The sequence below is a fragment of the Notolepis coatsorum genome, assembly GCF_963971535.1.
Source record: "Notolepis coatsorum genome assembly, chromosome: 2".
NCBI lineage: Eukaryota > Metazoa > Chordata > Actinopteri > Aulopiformes > Paralepididae > Notolepis > Notolepis coatsorum.
In genome coordinates, this window is record NC_140166.1 from 158,074,561 (window position 1) to 158,094,572 (window position 20,012).

General features: G+C 41.5%; 1 protein-coding gene across 1 annotated transcript in view; it reads left to right on the plus strand.

Annotated features, from left to right (window-relative positions):
* Positions 1 to 19,505, plus strand: part of LOC311223581 (uncharacterized protein) — a gene marked incomplete at its 3' end in the record, with an annotated part of 62,426 nt that extends 42,921 nt beyond the window's left edge. Inside the window, 3 exon segments of the mRNA XM_084308359.1 lie at positions 5,834 to 6,223; positions 18,872 to 19,033; positions 19,036 to 19,505. Coding sequence (XP_084164485.1) covers positions 5,834 to 6,223; positions 18,872 to 19,033; positions 19,036 to 19,505 — 1,022 coding nt within the window.
* Positions 19,506 to 20,012: the final 507 nt, after the last annotated feature.

Below are 20,012 nucleotides of genomic sequence, written 5' to 3' on the forward strand. Positions count from 1 at the left end.
AGAGACATTTTATTATTAATTAACTGTACAACTGTACAAGCAAAACTATACATTGGAATATTGATGAAACCATACTTGGTCATTTACTGTACATTGGAGGGGGTTGGGTTAGGACATTTACAGGGGCCGGTTTCTAATTGTTTTCTTTGGCTTTGGCAATGTAAACCTATGTTTCCCATGTCAATAAAGCCCATTTGAATTGAATTGAGAGAGAGAGAGAGAGAGAGAGAGAGAGAGAGAGAGAGAGAGAGAGAGAGAGAGAGAGAGAGAGAGAGAGAGAGAGAGAAAGAGAGAGAGAGAGAGAGAGAGAGAGAAAGAGAGAGAGAGACAGAGAGAAAGAGAGAGAGAGAGACAGAGAGAGACAGAGAGACAGGCGACGTCATCTTTCCTTCACAAAGCGCATCGATGGGTAAGCTGTCAACTAGCAGTCCGTGTTTAGACAGCGCGGGTGACCAAAACACCAAACTCGTACACAGCAGCCAGTGGCTGATACTGTAGTTCACGTAGCCTGCGAGATGAGTTGTTACAGAGCATTATTCTGCTTAGCTTAGTTGGAATACTCAGTTAAGCGATAACATTGCAGTAGTTAATGTTTTAGCGCAACGTGGGTATATACACTGGTGGTGAGGTTTGCAAAGCATGTTAGACTACTTTTAATTCATAACGTTCCGTCGGGGCCACATCAAATATTTAAAAAAAAAAAAAAAAAAAAAAGAGAAGGGTTTCAAGTATTCCAAAAAAAGGTACAATGTTGCACATTGAAGCAGCTCGAGATGCGTTGTTACAGAGCTGGTCCACGCTTCTATTATGAAATGACAATTGCGAAGCAGCCCCAAAAGCAGAACAGAAAAGCCAATCTGTTGTTTAGAATGGAATCCATGCGAAATCCATGCGAATCCACCTGTGCGCGCGTGCATGTATGTGCGTTTTGTGACGCGATGTAGTTCTCTGGCAAACAGAGATAATTACATTCATACCATCTAACAAGAATTAAACGTATTTACAAGTCATATTTAGTTTAGCAAGTAAGGAGACATAGATTACATCTCAAAGCACTCGAAAATGCCATATTTTTATTTTTTTATCGATTTCTGAAAATAGGCACTTTCTGAGCATTTGGGAGAAATTCTAAATCCTTTTGTTCTCCGCCCATGGATGCAAACAGCACATTTGACCCTCAAGGGTTAAATAAATAATTTTTTTCATCAATACGTTCCCATTTTATAGCGTCGTGAATATGAACGTTATAGCAGAATGTTCTGGGGTATTTCCTGGAACGCGAGATATAGGGTGCTAAGCTAATAACGTTAAATCGAATGGCGTTTCGGCTATAGACAAGCTAGAGCTAAAACTCAAAATGCATATTGTCGGTATCATGGTCCACCATGAATGCATGAAAGGGGGGGGGGGGGACGTCATTTCTGATTATTGATTATTACCAATAACGGCATTAGCCTTAGTAGCCTCATTTGCTGACCGGGTGGATGGCTATGAGAGCAAGGCCCGATCTGGCTGTAATTGACGTCAAGTCGCTCTTACAGATGAAGCCTTTAGTTTTCATGGACAATTTGCCGCGAGGTGCGCATGGTGATGTCACGTCATTGGAATTCATTAGGAACCCAGGCTGCTGTTCTGTTTTATGCCGCCAGGAGGCGCAAAGTCGACCGGCGGCAGTCTGTTGACTTCCTCATTCATCACTGTGCCTTTGTGTCGATAACAGACGAGCCACTGTCAACGTTGGGACGGCGCGAGACTGAGAGAGACTTTATTGTGAATTTAAAATACGCTGGTAAAGTGGGGAGGGAGATTGTTCATTCAAGTAAGCTATAATACAGTATTATATGGCCACCAGACATATTCTCTCTGTGAAATTGAATTTATCCGCCGCGCAAACCGCTGTTTTCTTTTACTTTGAAAAATTGTCACTTCCGCCTCAGTACTGTTGGTAAGCTAGCGAACATAGCATTCCTTATTCATTTCAGTAACGTTATGTTTTCAAAGAATTAAGGACATGTCAACAACAGGGTGGATCTGGAATGCAACTATGTCTGGATTATGCATTGAAACTCGAAAGACAGTAAATAAACTAACTAATAAAACGTTCAAACTTCCAACTTGTGTATTGTTTTCATAAAAGTCGACTAAGATTGTACTCTTGTATTTTGCACTGTACAGTATGTCACAGGTGAGCTTGCTAGCCATTTGATTTTTAACGTGATACTCTGCAGTGCTGGTGAATAAAGTAGAAGCACTTCTTATAGTGTACAATGGGGGAAATAAGCTACACCATCAGGCCAGTTTAACTGTTTAACTGTATAGAGGGGCATTTCTTGTACTGAAATAGCTTAACATTCAGACAAAGTCACAGAAGATTACAGACTGTATTAAGCCCAAACTGAGTAAAAGATCATCGAAGCCTAAACAAACGTGTCGCCCTTGTAGTGGATAGACTATATATCAACAACCAACTGTTTAGGGACTCCAGTATCACTCCCTGGTTATTCTGAAACCCATTGAGACTATTGCTTTATGGCCGGTAGGCCTACTGACACTTCCTGTATTAAGCTAGGCTTGCATAAGGGTTTGGTTATAGCTCATATCAATGTGTGTAGCCTGAGAAATAAGTGCTATGAAATTGAATGTATGGTCAAAGCTAACTGGATTAATATCCTTGCCATCTCTGAAACGCACCTTGATGATTCCTTCTCTGATTCTGCTGTAACTATAGAAGGTTTTAATATTTTTTAGAAAAGATAGAAATTGCATTTGGCATTTCATCTACATGTATTGATCATATTTATACAAACGTGCCAGGCCAATGCTCAAAGGCAGTCTCTGTTCCTGTAGGTTTCAGTGACCAGAACATCATAGCAGTCTCCAGAATGACGAAGGTCCCAAAAGCCAAAGCAAAAATTATTGTCTCACGGTCATATAAGAGTTTTAATGTAGAAGGTTTTATTAATTAAATGTCGGGTATAAACTCTTCCTCCGCATGCATTTGAAATGTAAGAGACTGTGCCATCTGATAGCACTACACTCAGTAGTACTAATTTGTATATTTACAGTTGAATCACCTGTACATTGTATATTACTGTTGCACTTTACTGCTACATTTGCACTCTGGTTGGATGCCAAACCTATTTTCATTGTACTGTACTTGTGCTGTATAATGACAATACATTTAATCGAATCTAATCTAGAGGAAGGTGCTGCAGCACATGGATCATCTTTAGACAAGGTTTAATAAGGTGCAAGGTTCAAAGTAATCAATTATTAGTATCAATTTATTTGTCTAAAGATGATCCATGATCCTTTTTGATGACTGCTATGGTCCAAGTGTGAGTAGCACGGTCCTCATCTGAACAGGTTTAGAGTGTGAACTCTCTCAAATGGCAGCGATGTCAGTCGATTCAAAAGGCATCATTTTTATATAGTGGGGACAGAATTGTTAACATTTGTTAACAATTCTCGTGAAAGTTGATGGATCCAAAACCATGTCTCGCACAAGGTTTACAGAAGCATGCGCATCCAAACGATAAATACTAGGTGCTGGACAGAAGAGCACACTTCCTCACACGAACATGCTCCCATGAATGACAGAGGTGTTTGTGTGTGTGTGCATGTACAGTACAGCTCAATACATACAATTGTTAAGGGGATGCAGACCAGAGAAAGACTTTCGTCTTGTTTACATCAGGGTCCCCCATTTTCAATTCATCATATGTCTACATACTGTAGACATACTGTATCATTGTCTCTAAAACACAGACTTCAAAAAAGCTGGTTCTTTTTTTTATCATTTTATTTTTCAAACATATTGAAGTACAGTACACATACAGTAACCAGAATCAGAACAGCAGTTATAATGTAGTAGAAAGGGTTGAGGAGAAAAGCATGCGCCATCCTCATCATCATTATCATTCCACTCTGCAGTCAGAGGTGTGAAAAAAAGGGAATATTTTAAACAATGGTTATATGATGTGAGAAATGATGGTAAAAATCTATGGAATGTTTTAAATCACACCTAACTAACCTTACTGTCATGCACTTGTCCTAATAAACTAACCTACACTGTAACACGCAACACTTTGATGAATATTGTTACTCAGCTGATAGAGTTGTATCCTTCCTGATGACCTGTCGTACAGAACTTGTAAGTCGCTTTGGATAAAAGCGTCAGCTAAATGACTAAATGTAAATGTAAATGTAAAATCAAATTATGGGTAGAAAATCCAATGTCTGTACACCTTTTGTTGAGTCATATGGAATTGTCCTAACCAAACCATGTGATATTGCCAACCATTTTAATGATTTTTATGTAAGTAAGATATCTCATTTTTACCCAGCTAATGAATTAATGAATTAATGAACACTTTATTTAACAGATTGCAGAATGGGTACAGTACAGTACAGCTCAATACATACAATTGTTAAGGGGATGCAGACCAGAGAAAGACTTTCGTATTGTTTACATCAGGGTCCCCCAACATATATGACATACACGACATACAGATAGACAGTACTGCTACATTCATACATTTATGACATACTAGATTTGCAAATACAGTACTGTTTGTGATACAAAAAATAGAGTGCAGTTATTAAAAGGAATGGACAGTGGAAATGACTATGCACCAGTGACCATCTTTGAGGACAACCAACCTGTGTGCCTGCTGCACCAACAATTAGCATTTCAATGGTGTGTGTTTGTGTGTGTGTGGGGGTTGCGCCGCATGCCAATGTCACACCTACATATACACAGTATAGTCACTCTACCCCCCTGTTGGGATGGAGGGAGAGACGAGACAGATTGTTTTCAAGTTTAATGTACATTAGAGCTGCAGTTAGACTGACTGATGTTTTTGTTTCGTTTTGAAGATGAGTTTTGCTTTTCCAGGTCGCAACGTAGCGGTAGGCGAGTGAGACATTCGTTTTGCAACCTGAGCACTTTCGTTTTGTCAGAACGAGGCGTGGTCAGACCGCAATGGATCACGTGTCGAATTCGGCACTGAGCATGCGCAGGAGGTAGTTACCTGCACATAAATCTTGAGAGCGCATTCCCGCCTCACGCGTCCACAGCAACACAACAACAACACAGCTATCGACCACAATATTTTGTTTGCTATGGCGAAAGTTTAAAGAGACCTGTTTACTTGGACCGACGACGAGGTCATACTGCTGCTTGAAGTCACGCTGGAGTACAAAACCAGCCATTTAGCCTTGAATGTCGACTGGGAGTCCGTGGCTACAAAGTATGCTGATCTGTGCGTTGGATTTTGTGATTTGATTCCGTCTGCAGAAGAGGCTACATCGAGTGGGAGACAGTTTCCACACAGCCCTCAAGATATCACAAAAGGTATGTTGTAGAGCTAGCGTTAGCTGGAATGTTTGGGTTTGTTGATAAAAAGTGATGTGACTGTGATGATTGTCCAGTGGCTAACGTTATGTACCACTGGGTAGGTGGGTAGCACACGGTGTGTGTATCCTGTTCGTAATATAACAAGTAACGTTAGGTAAATTGAAGAACATGATTATGTGGGTAAATCATTTTAATTGGCACCTTCTGTGATCGGCTCGCAATATGAATATTATTACCTCGAACTAACGTTAGCAACCCTTTGTCTGTGCTGGGGGGAAGGGGGTTTCAAGTTCAGTTGAGCCCATCAGGATTTGCTCTCTGTGCTGTTTGATTGGTTGATCGAATGTTATTAAGATTGCAGAATGGGTACAACAATACAGTATACTGTACTGTTTATGATACAAAATAGGTGTTTATTGGTTCCTCACATAACCATGTATGTAAAAAAAAATTTCTGGTGATTTGTGTTCACAGAGAAAGTGACCACCAAGTTGAAGGGCATTCGGAACAAGTACAGGAAGGCGTGTGACGATGGGAAGCGAAGTGGCCATGGGCGTGTCATCCTCCTGCACTACGAGCGCTGCCAAGCCATTTGGGCAGGATGTCCAGCAACGGAGCAGCTACCTCACGGTGTGCAGTCCATTAACGCTGACGTGGGCCCCCTCGACGACAGCCTGGACGAATCCATGGCAACAACGACACAGGGACATGAGGAGAGGCATGAGGAGAGCAATGGAGTCTCCTCTCCTGAGGTTGCGTTGATGACGGAGCGACGTCATTTACTGAACGCTACCTTGAGTAGCCACAGAAGAGACAAACTCAAGCGAAAGCTGTCCCCCATTGACCAGTCTCTGTCCTTACAGCGTGACGACATGTCCTGGAGAAAGCAAGAGAGACTGGAGGACAGAGAGGACAGACAGAGGGACAGAGAGGACAGAGAGAGGGAGATAGAGAGGGAGATAGAGAGGGACAGAGTGGCCAAAGAGAGGGAGAGCGAGAGGGACAGAGAGAACAGAGAGAACAGACAGAAGGACACGGAGACCTCGGAGGCTCTTGTTGCCTCTTTCAACACGATCGCCTCCATATTTTCACAGTTCATGCAGCACATGGGTCCAGGTTCCATGGTGCCACCACAGGCACCCATAATGCCACCCTCCCCCTACTACGGCCACCAGCCCGTGGAACCACACTCACCCTTGGTGTCAACCCACAGACCACCCTCCCCCTACTACGGCCACCAGCCCGTGGAGCCACGCTCACCCTTGGTGTCAACCCATAGACCTCGCCAGCCCTCTGGCCTGTTCATGCCAAGAAGGTCCGGCTGGGAGACCTCCTCCCCGAGGAGGTCGTTGCTTGCGCCAACACGTGGCCAGCACAGCAGAGAACCGGCTCATGATGATGAGGATTATGATGATGTGCACTACGCAAACCTGTAACAAGAGTGACATGGTGCATTTTGGGTGTTATGTGCAGCATCCTGAGGAAGAGAGCAAAAAGAATGTGTGTTTTTTTTTATTACTTGAGTTGTGTGATGTTCCAAAGGTAAATTAATAATAAAACAAATGGCTGCAACCATGTCCAGACCTCTTTCTTCAAGTTTCAGGAATGTTGGTGCATAGTGAATGCAATCCTTTTATAGTATGATAATTTGTGTAAGATGTAAATTGGATGTGGATGCTTGTTGCACTGGGTGTGGGCATGCATTCTTTTGTGGTGTAAATAGGTGTCTGCAAAGCCAGACAGTATTGTGTGGCAATATACATATACATGTAAGATGCATGTGCTATAGAATCTATAGTTTAGATTCATATATAAAGACAGAGGTTGGGTACTTTATTATCTAAAGATGGCAAGTCAAGTGTTGTGTTCATTCATAGATAAAGTGTAAACAATATAATTAACTGAAAAAAAACTATGCAGTCAATGTCTCAAGTTCAAGTAAAAGAAAATGGCCACTTTTCAAGTAAAGTAGGCAGTGTGACTCTGGCAAAAACAAGATTTGAATATTCAGGAATGTTGGTGCATAGTGAATGCAATCCTTTATTAGTATGATAATTTGTGTAAGATGTAAATTGGATGTGGATGCTTGTTGCACTGGGTGTGGGCATGCATTATTTTGTGGTGTAAATAGGTGTCTGCAAAGCCAGACAGTATTGTGTGGCAATATACATATATATATATTCAGATATTCATTATAGTCATATCATATTCCATAATGCATTTTATTCTGCCACAGACCTTTCTCCCACACAAAGGCAGCCTTGTGTTTATGGGGTTATATCATGTAAGCTATTGAACGCCATTATATATAGATGCTTACTGCATGTACTTATTCATTATAGTCATATCATATTCCATAATGCATTTTATTCTGCCACACATCTTTCTCCCACACAAAGGCAGCCTTGTGTTTATGGGGTTATATCATGTAAGCTATTGAACTCCATTATATATAGATGCTTACTGCATGTACTTATTCATTATAGTCATATCATATTCCATAATGCATTTTATTCTGCCACACACCTTTCTCCCACACAAAGGCAGCCTTGTGTTTATGGGGTTATATCATGTAAGCTATTGAACTCCATTATATATAGATGCTTACTGCATGTACTTATTCATTATGACATAAGCATTTATAATAGATTCATTTATATATTCATATATAAAGACAGTAGGGGTTAGGTACTTGGTAAAAAAAATGTTTTTATTGTTCTGAGCACATATTGATTGTTCTACCTACATCATATTCCACCAAGAACACTGCTAGATGTTCCATATGTAAACAAACTATTGAAGAGAAGACCTCAAACTTCAACAGACATCTGTGGAGTGGACTCAACCTTGATGACTACACAACACACAATGTCCACGTTACTAGCAAGTATGAATACTACCCACTATCAAAAAAAGAGGTCAACACACGCCTCACACGCTTTCCCTCCGTCTCATTGTTGTCCGTTCTTGCATTAGTAGCTCTGCTTGGTGGTGGCTGGAACTCCCTACAGACAGGTCACTTACAGCTTCTTTGTGCACTTCGCAGTAATTGTGCAGCACAAAGCAAGCGTAGATCACAGTAGGGAGGTCCTCTGTGTTTATGTCCAGACCATAGCTCTCCGGAGCATCGCAAAGCGCGCCTTCAGACGTCCGAATGCACACTCGATCACCATGCACGCCGCGCAAAGCTGTAGCCCGTAATACTGTTCCTGTTCGGTATTGCCACCACCAGGGTATTCCTTCATCAGATATGGCATCAGTGGATATGCCGGATCGCCCAGAATAAAGATAGAAACAGGATCTTCGCCCGGCACCAGCTCTTTAGGGCAGGGGGGGATTTTCCCATCGGTTAGGGCAGTGCACAATAGCGAGTTCGCAAAGATGCGAGCGTCGTGTACACTGCCGGGCCACATGACAACAACATCCATAAAACAGTAGTTCGAGTCACACAGCGCTTGTACATTGAACGAGTGTCTCCCCTTTCTGTTTGACATAGTCTGTGGAACGACCTTGGGGTCTTTTGATTTCTATGTGTGTGCAGTCGATCGCACCTAGACATTGAGGCATTCTGTGTGCTTCATAGAACCTGGCGACATGCTGCTTCACCTCAGCCTCTGTTCTCGGCATTCTGATGTATTCTGGGCCCAGGTAGGGTAATGGCCTTACAGACTTGTCGGACTATGATGGAAACAGATGGTTGAGATATTCCAAATGCATTTGCGACTTTCCTTTGTCTGCCACCGTCGCTCAGGTAATACAATGTGCAAGCTACCTTTGTGAGCACATCGACGGGAGCCCGCATCGCGGTTGTGATTCCTTCCAAATGCGGACGGAGTCTCTCGCTGAGGTCGATCAAGGACAATCTCGACATTCTAAAGTTCTCACGCCACTCCTCAGGAAGCGTAATTCCGTCGACAAAATTCGTCCACCATTGTCCCGTTCTCCCCGGCCTCATCCAGAACCGGCGCTCCACATAGGTCCGATATTGCTGAACCCGGAGACGGGGATTCTCGTGTGTGTGAAACATTCCCAACTGGCGTCTGATAGCGCGGCTTGCTATAGCACGTCTTGTTCTAGCACTTGTTCTAGCACGTCTTTCTATATCATGTCTTGTTCTATCACGTCTTTCTATATCATCTCTTGCTATAGCGCGTGCTGTTATAGCAGCGTGCTGTGACATCAACATCTTGAATAGCGATTGTACAATCATAAACACAGCGCACACCTGAGTTACCTGGTCGTTCATGTAGACTTATCCAGTGCTGAAAAAATATGACTGGATCCTGTTCTCTTCCGGTTCTCTACAACGTCGTCACCGGACATTGGTGAGGGCACGCAGATGGTATCTACTGCACATGGGCGTTGAGCAACAACGGCTCCGCGCAGATTACACGACACGTTGTCGGCGAGTTTTTGGCGTTATTCCAAAACGGAAACACAATTTAGCATTTTCAGTAGGGCCAAAACGTTTCCTGCCAAAACGGCATTTCTATCTAACAGGGACAGCAAACATATTGAAAACTTATTCAAAAACGAACACAAAAACACTAGTCTAACCATGGCCTAGATCTCTTGTTTTCAAGTTCAATGTACATTAGATATCTTGTTTTCAAGTTTAATGTACATTAGATCTCTTGTTTTCAAGTTCAATGTACATTAGATCTCTTGTTTTCAAGTTTAATGTACATTAGATCTCTTGTTTTCAAGTTCAATGTACATTAGATCTCTTGTTTTCAAGTTTAATGTACATTAGATCTCTTGTTTTCAAGTTCAATGTTTGTTGTGTTAATGGATCTTAATCACATTAGATCTCATGTGTTCCAAGTTCAATGTCTGTTGTGTTAATGGATCTTAATCACATTAGATCTCATGTGTTCCAAGTTCAATGTCTGTTGTGTTAATGGATCTTAATCACATTAGATCTCTTGTTTTCAAGTTCAATATATGTTGTGCTAATAGAGTGTAAGGTGCTTGTTATATGACTCTTGAAATAATGTCATCTAGTGACTCAGGAGGTAGAGCAGTCATCTGGTCATCAGAAGGTTCCCGGTTCGATCCCCCCTCCCGGCAGCGTATCAAAGTGTCCTTGAGCAAGACGCTTAACCCCCAATTGCACCTAATGAGCAGGTTGGCACCTCTGCCATCTGTGAGTGAATGTGAGGTATAAGTTGTAAAGCACTTTGGATAAAAGCTCTATATAAATGCTGTACTCTGTCGTCTACCCTAAGCCATCCTAGGTTGTCAAAGTGGGCAGGGGTGAGGTGGGTTCTAGGGGTAAGGTCAAGTAGAAGTCTGACCCGTTTGTTTTGTGATGTTTGTAATCTTGTTTTTAGCGCCTTTGAGGTGCTTTGGTACCATGAGGTGCAAGCATAGTCGTAGTACCCTTGAATGAGTGCTCCTGCCAGAGTCTTCAGCCATGTCCTCCAACACACAACCTAAAGAAGTTTGACATCCAACCAGAGTGCAAATGTAACAGTAAAGTGCAATAGTGATATACAATGAACAGGTGATTAAACTCTGTGTAAAATATATAAATTAAAACTAACCGTACTGTCATGCACTTGTCCTAATAAACTAACCTACACTGTAGCACTCAACACTTTCAACACTTTGATGAACATAGTTGCTCAGCTGATAGAGTTGTGCCCTTCCTGATGGCTTGTCGTACAGAACTTGTAAGTCGCTTTGGATAAAAGCGTCAGCTAAATGACTAAATGTAAATGTAAATGTAAATGATGGCGATGGAGTGGAAAGAGTCTCCAGTTTGACAGGTACCTGCAAGATAAAAAGAAAATACATTAGAGAAGAGAACTAGGTATGGAAAATGACATGAAAATAGACACAGACTATAAATAGCTAATGCATCTATCTACTTACTTACCTATCTAGACAGACGGCCAATTATTAGGTATGGGAACTGTCTGATTTACTAAAAAAGTTTGCCTTCTTGTCAATACAATTCAATAATGCTTTATTGGCACAACTGCATTTTGTTACAATGTTGCCAAGCAAGTAGCAGTTCAATTGTCTCTGGCAATATTGAATTGATATAACAGACACAGACTATCAATAGCTAATCATGCATCTATGTAGACAGAGATACAGACAAAGAGCTAGCTAGTCTATTGATAGTTATGTACAGTTCAATGTACAGTTTCCTCCCCCTCAAATGTATATATTCTCTTTTAGAAACTGTTATATATATAGACAGAGTTGTCTGTATATCCTGTATGTCATAAATGTCTGGATGTAACAGTAGTGTATGGGTACAAATGTGTACAAATGTGTATGTCATAAATGTCTTGATGAATTTAAAATGGGGGACCCTGATGTAAACAAGACGAAAGTCTTTCTCTGGTCTGTATTGTACCCATTCTGCAATCTGTTAAAGTTTTCAATCAATCAATATCGTTTAGTAACGTTAGCTAGCTAGCTAGTGATTGATCGATTGAAAACTTTATTAACAGATTGCAGAATGGGTACAATACAATAGCTTAAAGACGTCTTTTCACCATGTTAAGGGACACTCTGGCACAGATTGGACATTGAGCATGACCTCAGAGTTGCTTTGTCTACCATCACCCCAGACTTTGAGACTCTTGTCAGGAGCAAACAACATCCCCAGTTATCCCAGTAGTTCCCTGGGATGTTAAGCTAAGAAGTCTGCTATATATTTTTTTAGTTATTTAAACACTTCCACTTTAATTTGTATTATTTAATTTATTTATCTTGTTATGAGTGATTGTTGTATTGTTCAAATACATTTTGATTTAAAGTTGCTTAAGATCAGGGCCGGACTGGGGAAATAATTCATACCGGGAGATATAGCGCGAAATATAGCCCCAATCAGGCCACTTTTTAAGCGGGGGGTCTGGGGGTCCCCCACCCGGAAGATTTGAGTTACAAAGACTTAATTTCCTGCATTCTGGTGAATTTTAGTGCATGTGAATCACAAACTAATGAGCCAACAATTGCTTAGTACAATGTACTGTTATGAACCTCAAATAAAACTGTTGTGGCACTAGCAATGGCACTCTCTCCACCTTCAAAAAGAAAAAAGCAAGAGCACAACATATTTTTCTATTTACTATTATAATACAGTTAACCACTCTCTCCACCTATTCAAACAAGTCAAGAGCACAATATCATATTCACTTTACTGATGCACTACCCATCAACAGTTAAAATAGCCCTTTACACAAACATTAAATAACAGACCTTTCATTACAATACTATAATAACAGTAGCCACTGCCAGAATAGTGACACATGTATCACGTGTGGTGAGCACACGCATGCATCCACAACGAAGACAGAAGATTGCGTTGTCATTTTAACTATAAAATTAGCTCAAAGTATGAGCTCACTGACTGAAATTTCCAACAAAAAGCATCAATTGTCAAATAATATTGATCACATTAACTAGACTAGATGTTTTTGAGGAAATTAGAAAGGGAACAACAACTTAACCCTTGTGTCTGATCAGATTCTTATTTGTTTGATAACTTTGCAGTGATTATGTTTGTAGCCAATGTGGCAAAAGTGTGTAATCTTTGAATTATCTTGGAATTATTTTGACTCTCTCTTTCATAAATTGTTTATTCAACTTCAGCCCCAATCATAACCACCACATATTGTTTTTTGTAATGTCAGATTTAACAACTCCTTTTGGGAGTGTGCCATCTGCCATTCCATTTGCCGCCTCCACTGTCAATCAGTTGTATCGCCTGGTCCCGCCTCCAACAATCACAAGCGGCAGCACGGCTCCATTGTGTGTGTGTGTGTGTGTCCGCGTGAGGGAGAGAGAGTCAGATAGTTCTCCAACTCTGTCGCAGACAGTGAACTCCTGGTTGTTCCCCACCCACCTGGTTATCTAAAAACTATCGCGCTGCACCGCCGCCAGAACTAGAAACAATGGCCTGGCAAACAAATAAATAATAATTATAATAAAAAATATATATAATATATTTTTTTTTATATAATTTTATCTGTGCAGGCCAGGCCACCGGGAAAACTCCCGGTGCTCCCGATGGCCAGTCCGGGCCTGCTTAAGATCCAAATTCAAATGTTTCATGAGTCATTATTTTAATTTGCTATGGGATCATCATGTTATGTTAAGTTAACTGTTAAGGCAGAGGGACTGGACAACAGGGTGACATTCACAGGTGTGCAGACTTGAGCATGTGAGGTAAAACATGCATTGGAGAAGGAGCCATGCCCACAGGAAGCAGAGATTGAGGGTGTGACCAAAATAATCGTTAGATTAGTCGACTAATCGAATGACAAAAATAATCGTTAGATTAGTCGACTAATCGAAAAAATAATCGACACATTAGTCGATTACCAAAATAATCGTTAGTTGCAGCCCTATATGAAAACGTTTTGTGTAATTAGGTCTGTTGAGTAGTATTACTGATGATGAGCACACTGTCATTAGTCCATTCCAGAATAAAAACTAGACATAAATGCATGTACATTTGATAGGCTATTGTACATATTAAAAAGGGTGCAATATGTTACAATTAGGTTAAAATACGTATTCGATAAATAACCTGTAACTTGTAAGACATAGTAAAATATGGGATTTAGTTCGTATTGAAGATAAGGGAAAATTGTTTAAAGCAAGCATAATATTGATTATGTACATTTTGTATGTTTCATAAAGCAAGCATATTATTGATTATGTAAATGTTTGTATGTTTCAGTTTTACCCTTCCTTGCAACATCATTAAACCTGTGGACAAGGATTCAAGTGTCTTCAGAGTTGTGGTGTCAAAAGGGCGTTTATCTGGCTGTCAATTTATATAACTGGAACATATAGTGAGGGCAGCACAATAGTATAAGAAAAATGTGAAATAGAGTAATAGATAGAAGTTAACTACTGCAGGCGTATGGATACGGGATGAGATACAAGACAATAGCTCAGGGCCGTATGCCCCGTGGGGGCAGGAGTAGTCACTCAGAAGGTTCAGCACTGCAGGCCAGACAGAAGACGGTATGAAGCTGTTCCATGGGACCGGTTGAGACAGAGACAGAGGTTAAAAGGTTCTCCCATGTCTGCAGAAAAGCAGACATGGGAGCAAATAGACATCCTAACTAAACTAGACAGATTAATCTAAGGGTCAGTCCCCAACCAGGTGAGATCATCTGTTCATCTGATCATCTGTTCTTATGCACGCCTGGTGATACTAAATCCAAATTGAACATTTGAAAGATAATATATGTATATATATAAATGTGCAAATTGGCTATAATAAGGTAATTTATAAGCCAGCTATTCTATATTCTATAATATTTCAAATTGCATTGGTCCGGATGGGAGAATTCAGTACTGTATCTACAGAACCTTCTGTTTAATCATCTTCCCTTTATTCATTTCCTTAGATTTTTTGTACACATGATCTCAAGAAGGTACTTAACGAGATCAGTGGCAGGTTTTAATGTTTGGTCATTATTAGCATGGTGTTATTCACTGTCAAAGATGCAAAGAAAAATCATAATTAATATTCTCCTTTGTTTCATCACAATTGAAGCAGGCCTAGTAATAGACACAATATTTCTGACACTGGGAATACATTCACTGAGGTCCATAGATGTCCCTAGATACCAAGAATATGCAAATGGCCTTGTAGAAGTAGAAACTGCATCCAGCAAAATAATTAAATAATATATATATATTATTAATATTGTTTCTTTTTTGTTTTGCTGGGCAGACATTGTTGTGCCTCCTTCTATATCAGCAACCAATAAAGTATCTAACGCCAGGGCCGTTCGCCGACTCTGCTCGCTGTGAGACTAACCTGTAAAGTCAACCTCCATTTTTTCACCAAAATAAGCCTTTGGTTGACCACATAAGCTGACAGCCTAAGCTGTGGACACGCAGCTGCTTCTTGCCTGCCGCCATGCAAGGCGTTCTGCTGCGTCACAGGGGGGATCCTCCTTGGCTTTTATTTTTTTTACGATTTTTTCAAGCTTTTACAGGCGGAGGGGAAGAATGGGACAAGATGTGGGGGGAAGACGTGCAGGAAATGTCGCCGGTTCCGGGAATCGAACACAGTAGGCTACGGCTGCCACCCTGACGCCCCCTCCATGGCTTTTTAACTGTACATAATGTGCACTGTATGCAGTGGTGGAAGACATACACAGTTCCTTTATTTAAGTAAAAGTAGAAATAGTAAAAGTATTTTGCTATTGAATGTACTAAAGTATCTAAAGTAAAAGTACACATTTGCATGACGTTTGTGTATCCGTTGACCTCTATAGGTTGTGTTAAAGTAGTATGTGGTCCAGTTATGCTGCTCTGATTACGTCCTCTTGAAGTTGACAGGCTTCAAATGTGAACGTATATAATCTGCATACATTTTTTATTTTGTATATTATTATGTTTTCTATGCAAAATCATTTTCTTCAAAGTAACTAGTAACCGATGGGTTCAGATAAATGTAGTGGAGTAAAAATATAAAGTTCCCTAAAATGAAAATACTCACATAGTACAAGTAGCTTGAAATTGTACTTAAGCACAGTACTTGAGTACAACTACTTAGTTACTTTCCACCACTGACTGTATACTACTACTACTAATAATAATAATACACTTTATTTTGTATAGCACTTTTCATTCAGGAATTGCAGCGTCACAACAGTAATGTGGCCTAACCCTAACCCTAACCCTAACCCTAACCCTAAAATAGACATAGGCATAGAATGAGCATAGAATTGGCATAAATATAGACAGGCATAAAATGAGCAGAGAATTGGCGGCTAGGTGGTGTAGTGGGCAAGGCACTCGCCACCAGTGTGGAGACGCTAGGATTCGCGTGTTCGAATCCAGCTCTCCACATTGTTTTTCAGTTTGGCTGGTTGTCCGCAGTAATACACATTGGCCGTATTACGGGGAGGGAAAACTGAAGGGTGGGGATCGAACGTTGTGAACAAGCGACTCCTACAAGTCGGTTGGTGCGCCTGCGCAGTAGAATCAGGAAGTGTCGGGGGCAGCGTGAGCCTCCCACGCGTTACTCCTCACCACTGAGAGATCGAGCTGCGCAGGTGAAAAGATGCGACTGCTGTTACCTCAAGTACCGGAGGGGACTTGTGCTATGTATGACTTAGTCCACATTGCAGCCGGCTTGTGGGAGGCAAGAAACAGCGTTCGTGACAGGGGAGGGTTGAATTGGATGATACGAAATTGGGATGGGAGAAAATATGGAAAAATGGGAGAAAAAGTGGACAAAATAAATAAATAAAAATGAGCAGAGAATTGACAGAAGAAAAGCAATGCATAAAATGCAGACATATACAGATGAAGCCAGGATTAGTCCTGGAACCACTGTTTGGGGACCGTTTGGGCACCGTTAACGGTAACATGACCAGCGGGGGCGCTCGAATACAGCTGGTGTGACAACGTGCCGACGTGCCTGCTTTCTGTTCATTCAGGAAGAGCTCCGCCCTCGACAAAGTGAGAGAGAGAGAGGCAGAGAGAGAATGAGAGCGAATGGACTAAATCCACTGTGTTCTGACCACATCTTTTGGCTAAAATACATAGTATTGTATTGTATGTATAGTATTGTATCATGCCTCGTTTTATAAAATGTCCTTTGGGGCGCAATCGTGTTTTTTATAATTTTTCGCCGCTTTTATTATGAAATTCGTGGCTCTGTGCCTCACTTGTGTTCAACTTGACCGACCACTGCCCGTGTCTGAGACCATACCATTTGCATCGATTTCCTGGCCGTGCAGACGACCAAGATATTCACCAGAAGTGGATTAAGAATATCAACCGAAAGGACTTTGTTCCCACTAAAAACAGCACGGTAGGTTTTGTCTGTCGACAATCTCACATAGGCAAATGTTAGCATACAGCTGCCTAGCCTAGCCAGAGCGTCTAGCCTTAACATGGTGAAAACACGTCTTTAAGCTATTGTATTGTACCCATTCTGCAATCTGTTAATAAAGTTTTCAATCGATCAATCACTAGCTAGCTAGCGAACGTTACTAAATGATATATTGATTGATTGAAAACTTTAACAGATTGCAGAATGGGTACAATACAGACCAGAGAAAGACTTTCGTCTTGTTTACATAAGGGTCCACCATTTTAAATTGATTGATTGATTGATTGATTGATTGATTGATTGATTGATTGATTGATTGATTGATTGAAAAGTTTATTAACAGATTGCAGAATGGGTACAGTACAGTACAGCTCAATACATACAATTGTTAAGGGGATGCAGACCAGAGAAAGACTTTCGTCTTGTTTACATCAGGGTTCCCAGACATTTATAAAATACACAACATACAGATATACACGACTGTTACATCCAGACATTTATGACATACAGGATATACAGACAACTCTGTCTATATATATAGACAGTTTCTAAAAGAGAATATACATTTGAGGGGGAGGAAACTGTACATTGAACTGTACATAACTATCAATAGACTAGCTAGCTATTTGTCTGTATCTCTGTCTAGATAGATGCATGATTAGCTATTGATAGTCTGTGTCTGTTATATCAATTCAATATTGCCAGAGACAATTGCACTGCTACTTGCTTGGCAACATTGTAACAAAATGCAGTCGTGCCAATAAAGCATTATTGAATTGTATTGACAAGAAGGCAAACTTTTTTAGTAATCCAGACAGTTCCCATACCTAATAATTGGCCGTCTGTCTAGATAGGTAAGTAGATAGATGCATTAGCTATTTATAGTCTGTGTCTATTTTCATGTCATTTTCCATACCCAGTTCTCTTCTCTAATGTATTTTCTTTTTATGTTGCAGGCACCTGTCAAACTGGAGACTCTTTCATTGGACTGCAAACAGGTAGGAATACAGCCAGCCAGTCACAATCAAAACCACAGGCCAGAGAGAGACAATCACAGGCTAGAAAGTGGTACTGTTGGCCAGACAAGGTTCAAATCTTCCTCCGTTTAAACAAACAGGACTCACAACAGAGCAGAAAACTGTCTTGAGCCTGTAAACATCTCTATTGTTAAACCTACATGTATGGGATCCAAGCCTGCTTGATTAATAACAAACACATCTTTCTATAATGTTGTGATAGAGCCTGCACAAGTATTATCTGTTCCAAGGTGATGGAGCCTACGGTAGTAAAGATGTAAAGAGTCTGCGGACAGTGTCTGGTTTTAATGTACTAATGGACTGATGGTCTGATGGTCAGGGGATGTGTGTGTGTGTGTGTGTGTGTGTGTGTGTGTGTGTGTGTGTGTGTGTGTGTGTGTGTGTGTGTGTGTGTGTGTGTGTGTGTGTGTGTGTGTGTGTGTGTGTGTGCACGTGTGTGCATGCATCTGTATTGATGTCTTTCCCATTCATTGTGTTTATGTTTGTGTACTTGTGCATGTGTGATTGTGTGTGTGTGTGTGTGTGTGTGTGTACTTATGTGCTCCTATCATATGTATTGTACTAATAATAGTGTTTACGTTCCATGTGTCCATATCTGGCTTTATCATAACACATGGTACTAACAGTGTGATACTGTGTGTGCAGACAGCAGCGAGGCCCGCTGCCAAGAGCTGCAGAGGAGGTGTGAGGAGCTGGAGGCTCAGCTGAAGGAGAAGGAGGAGGAGAACACGGAGCTGCTGCGGGACCTGGAGCAGAAGAACGCCATGATCTCGGTCCTGGAGAGCAGCATCAAGGAGCGGGAAAAGAAGTCAGCCCGGTCTGCTCCTACAAGCCCGCCCCTCCCCCCGCCAAGGACAGGCAGCCCGAGACCCCCCGCCGCCGCATGAAGAAGAGCCTGTCCCAACCTCTCCACCCGGAGCTCACGGAGGTCTACCGGCTGGGTTCAGATGGGAGGCGCCTGGTTCTCCGGGAGGTGGTGGATGCCATGCCTGACCCCACCCCCTTCCTGCAGGCGGGCAGAGAGACACTCGAGCCTCTGCGAGTGCGGCCTGCGCTTATCCCCCCTATAGCTTCCGAGCGCTCCTCCGTCTCTCCCCTGAGCACCCTGTCCAGCCCCCACCACAGCCCCGCACGGGCACACGTGGGCGTGGCGCACAGGTTCCCACACGGCACCCCTCCCCTGGTCCCTCCCCAAGCAGAGCTGGAGACGCTGGCTGTGGACCAGGTGAACGGGGATAAGGTGGTTAGGAAGCGCTCAGGGGCAGACAGAACTGTTTAACACACTGCAAGGGCAGGAAGGAGGCTCACTCACTGTGTTACCTGCTTTTTATCCAACACGGCAATTAAATACAACAAAAGGGAAGGGAAAAATCACTTTGTTAATGGTCCGCCTTGATAACTTTTCATAACGTAGAGGAGGACTACTTCTAAGTATGCCAAATATTTTGTTTTAAGCCCATGTGACTTACTACTATCCTATTGTTTTGCTTTGCTGTTCATCTCACTCATGTCTTACATGGTGCAGACAACACATCCTCAGCCAAATCTCTGCATTAGTGCCTGCTGAACCAGTTCATTCATACACCTATTGTCATGGCTAATACTTAACACTGTCTCTGTTTATTCCATCTTATCAGCAAAACAGCTCAGTCATATCAGCAAGCGATATATAAAAGATGTTTGCAGCTACATACATATTATAGAATTTAAATTATTAAACGTATACTCCCTGAATGTCTTTCATCTTCTTGTGATGTCGGTATAGGAATATCTCATCTTATCCTAT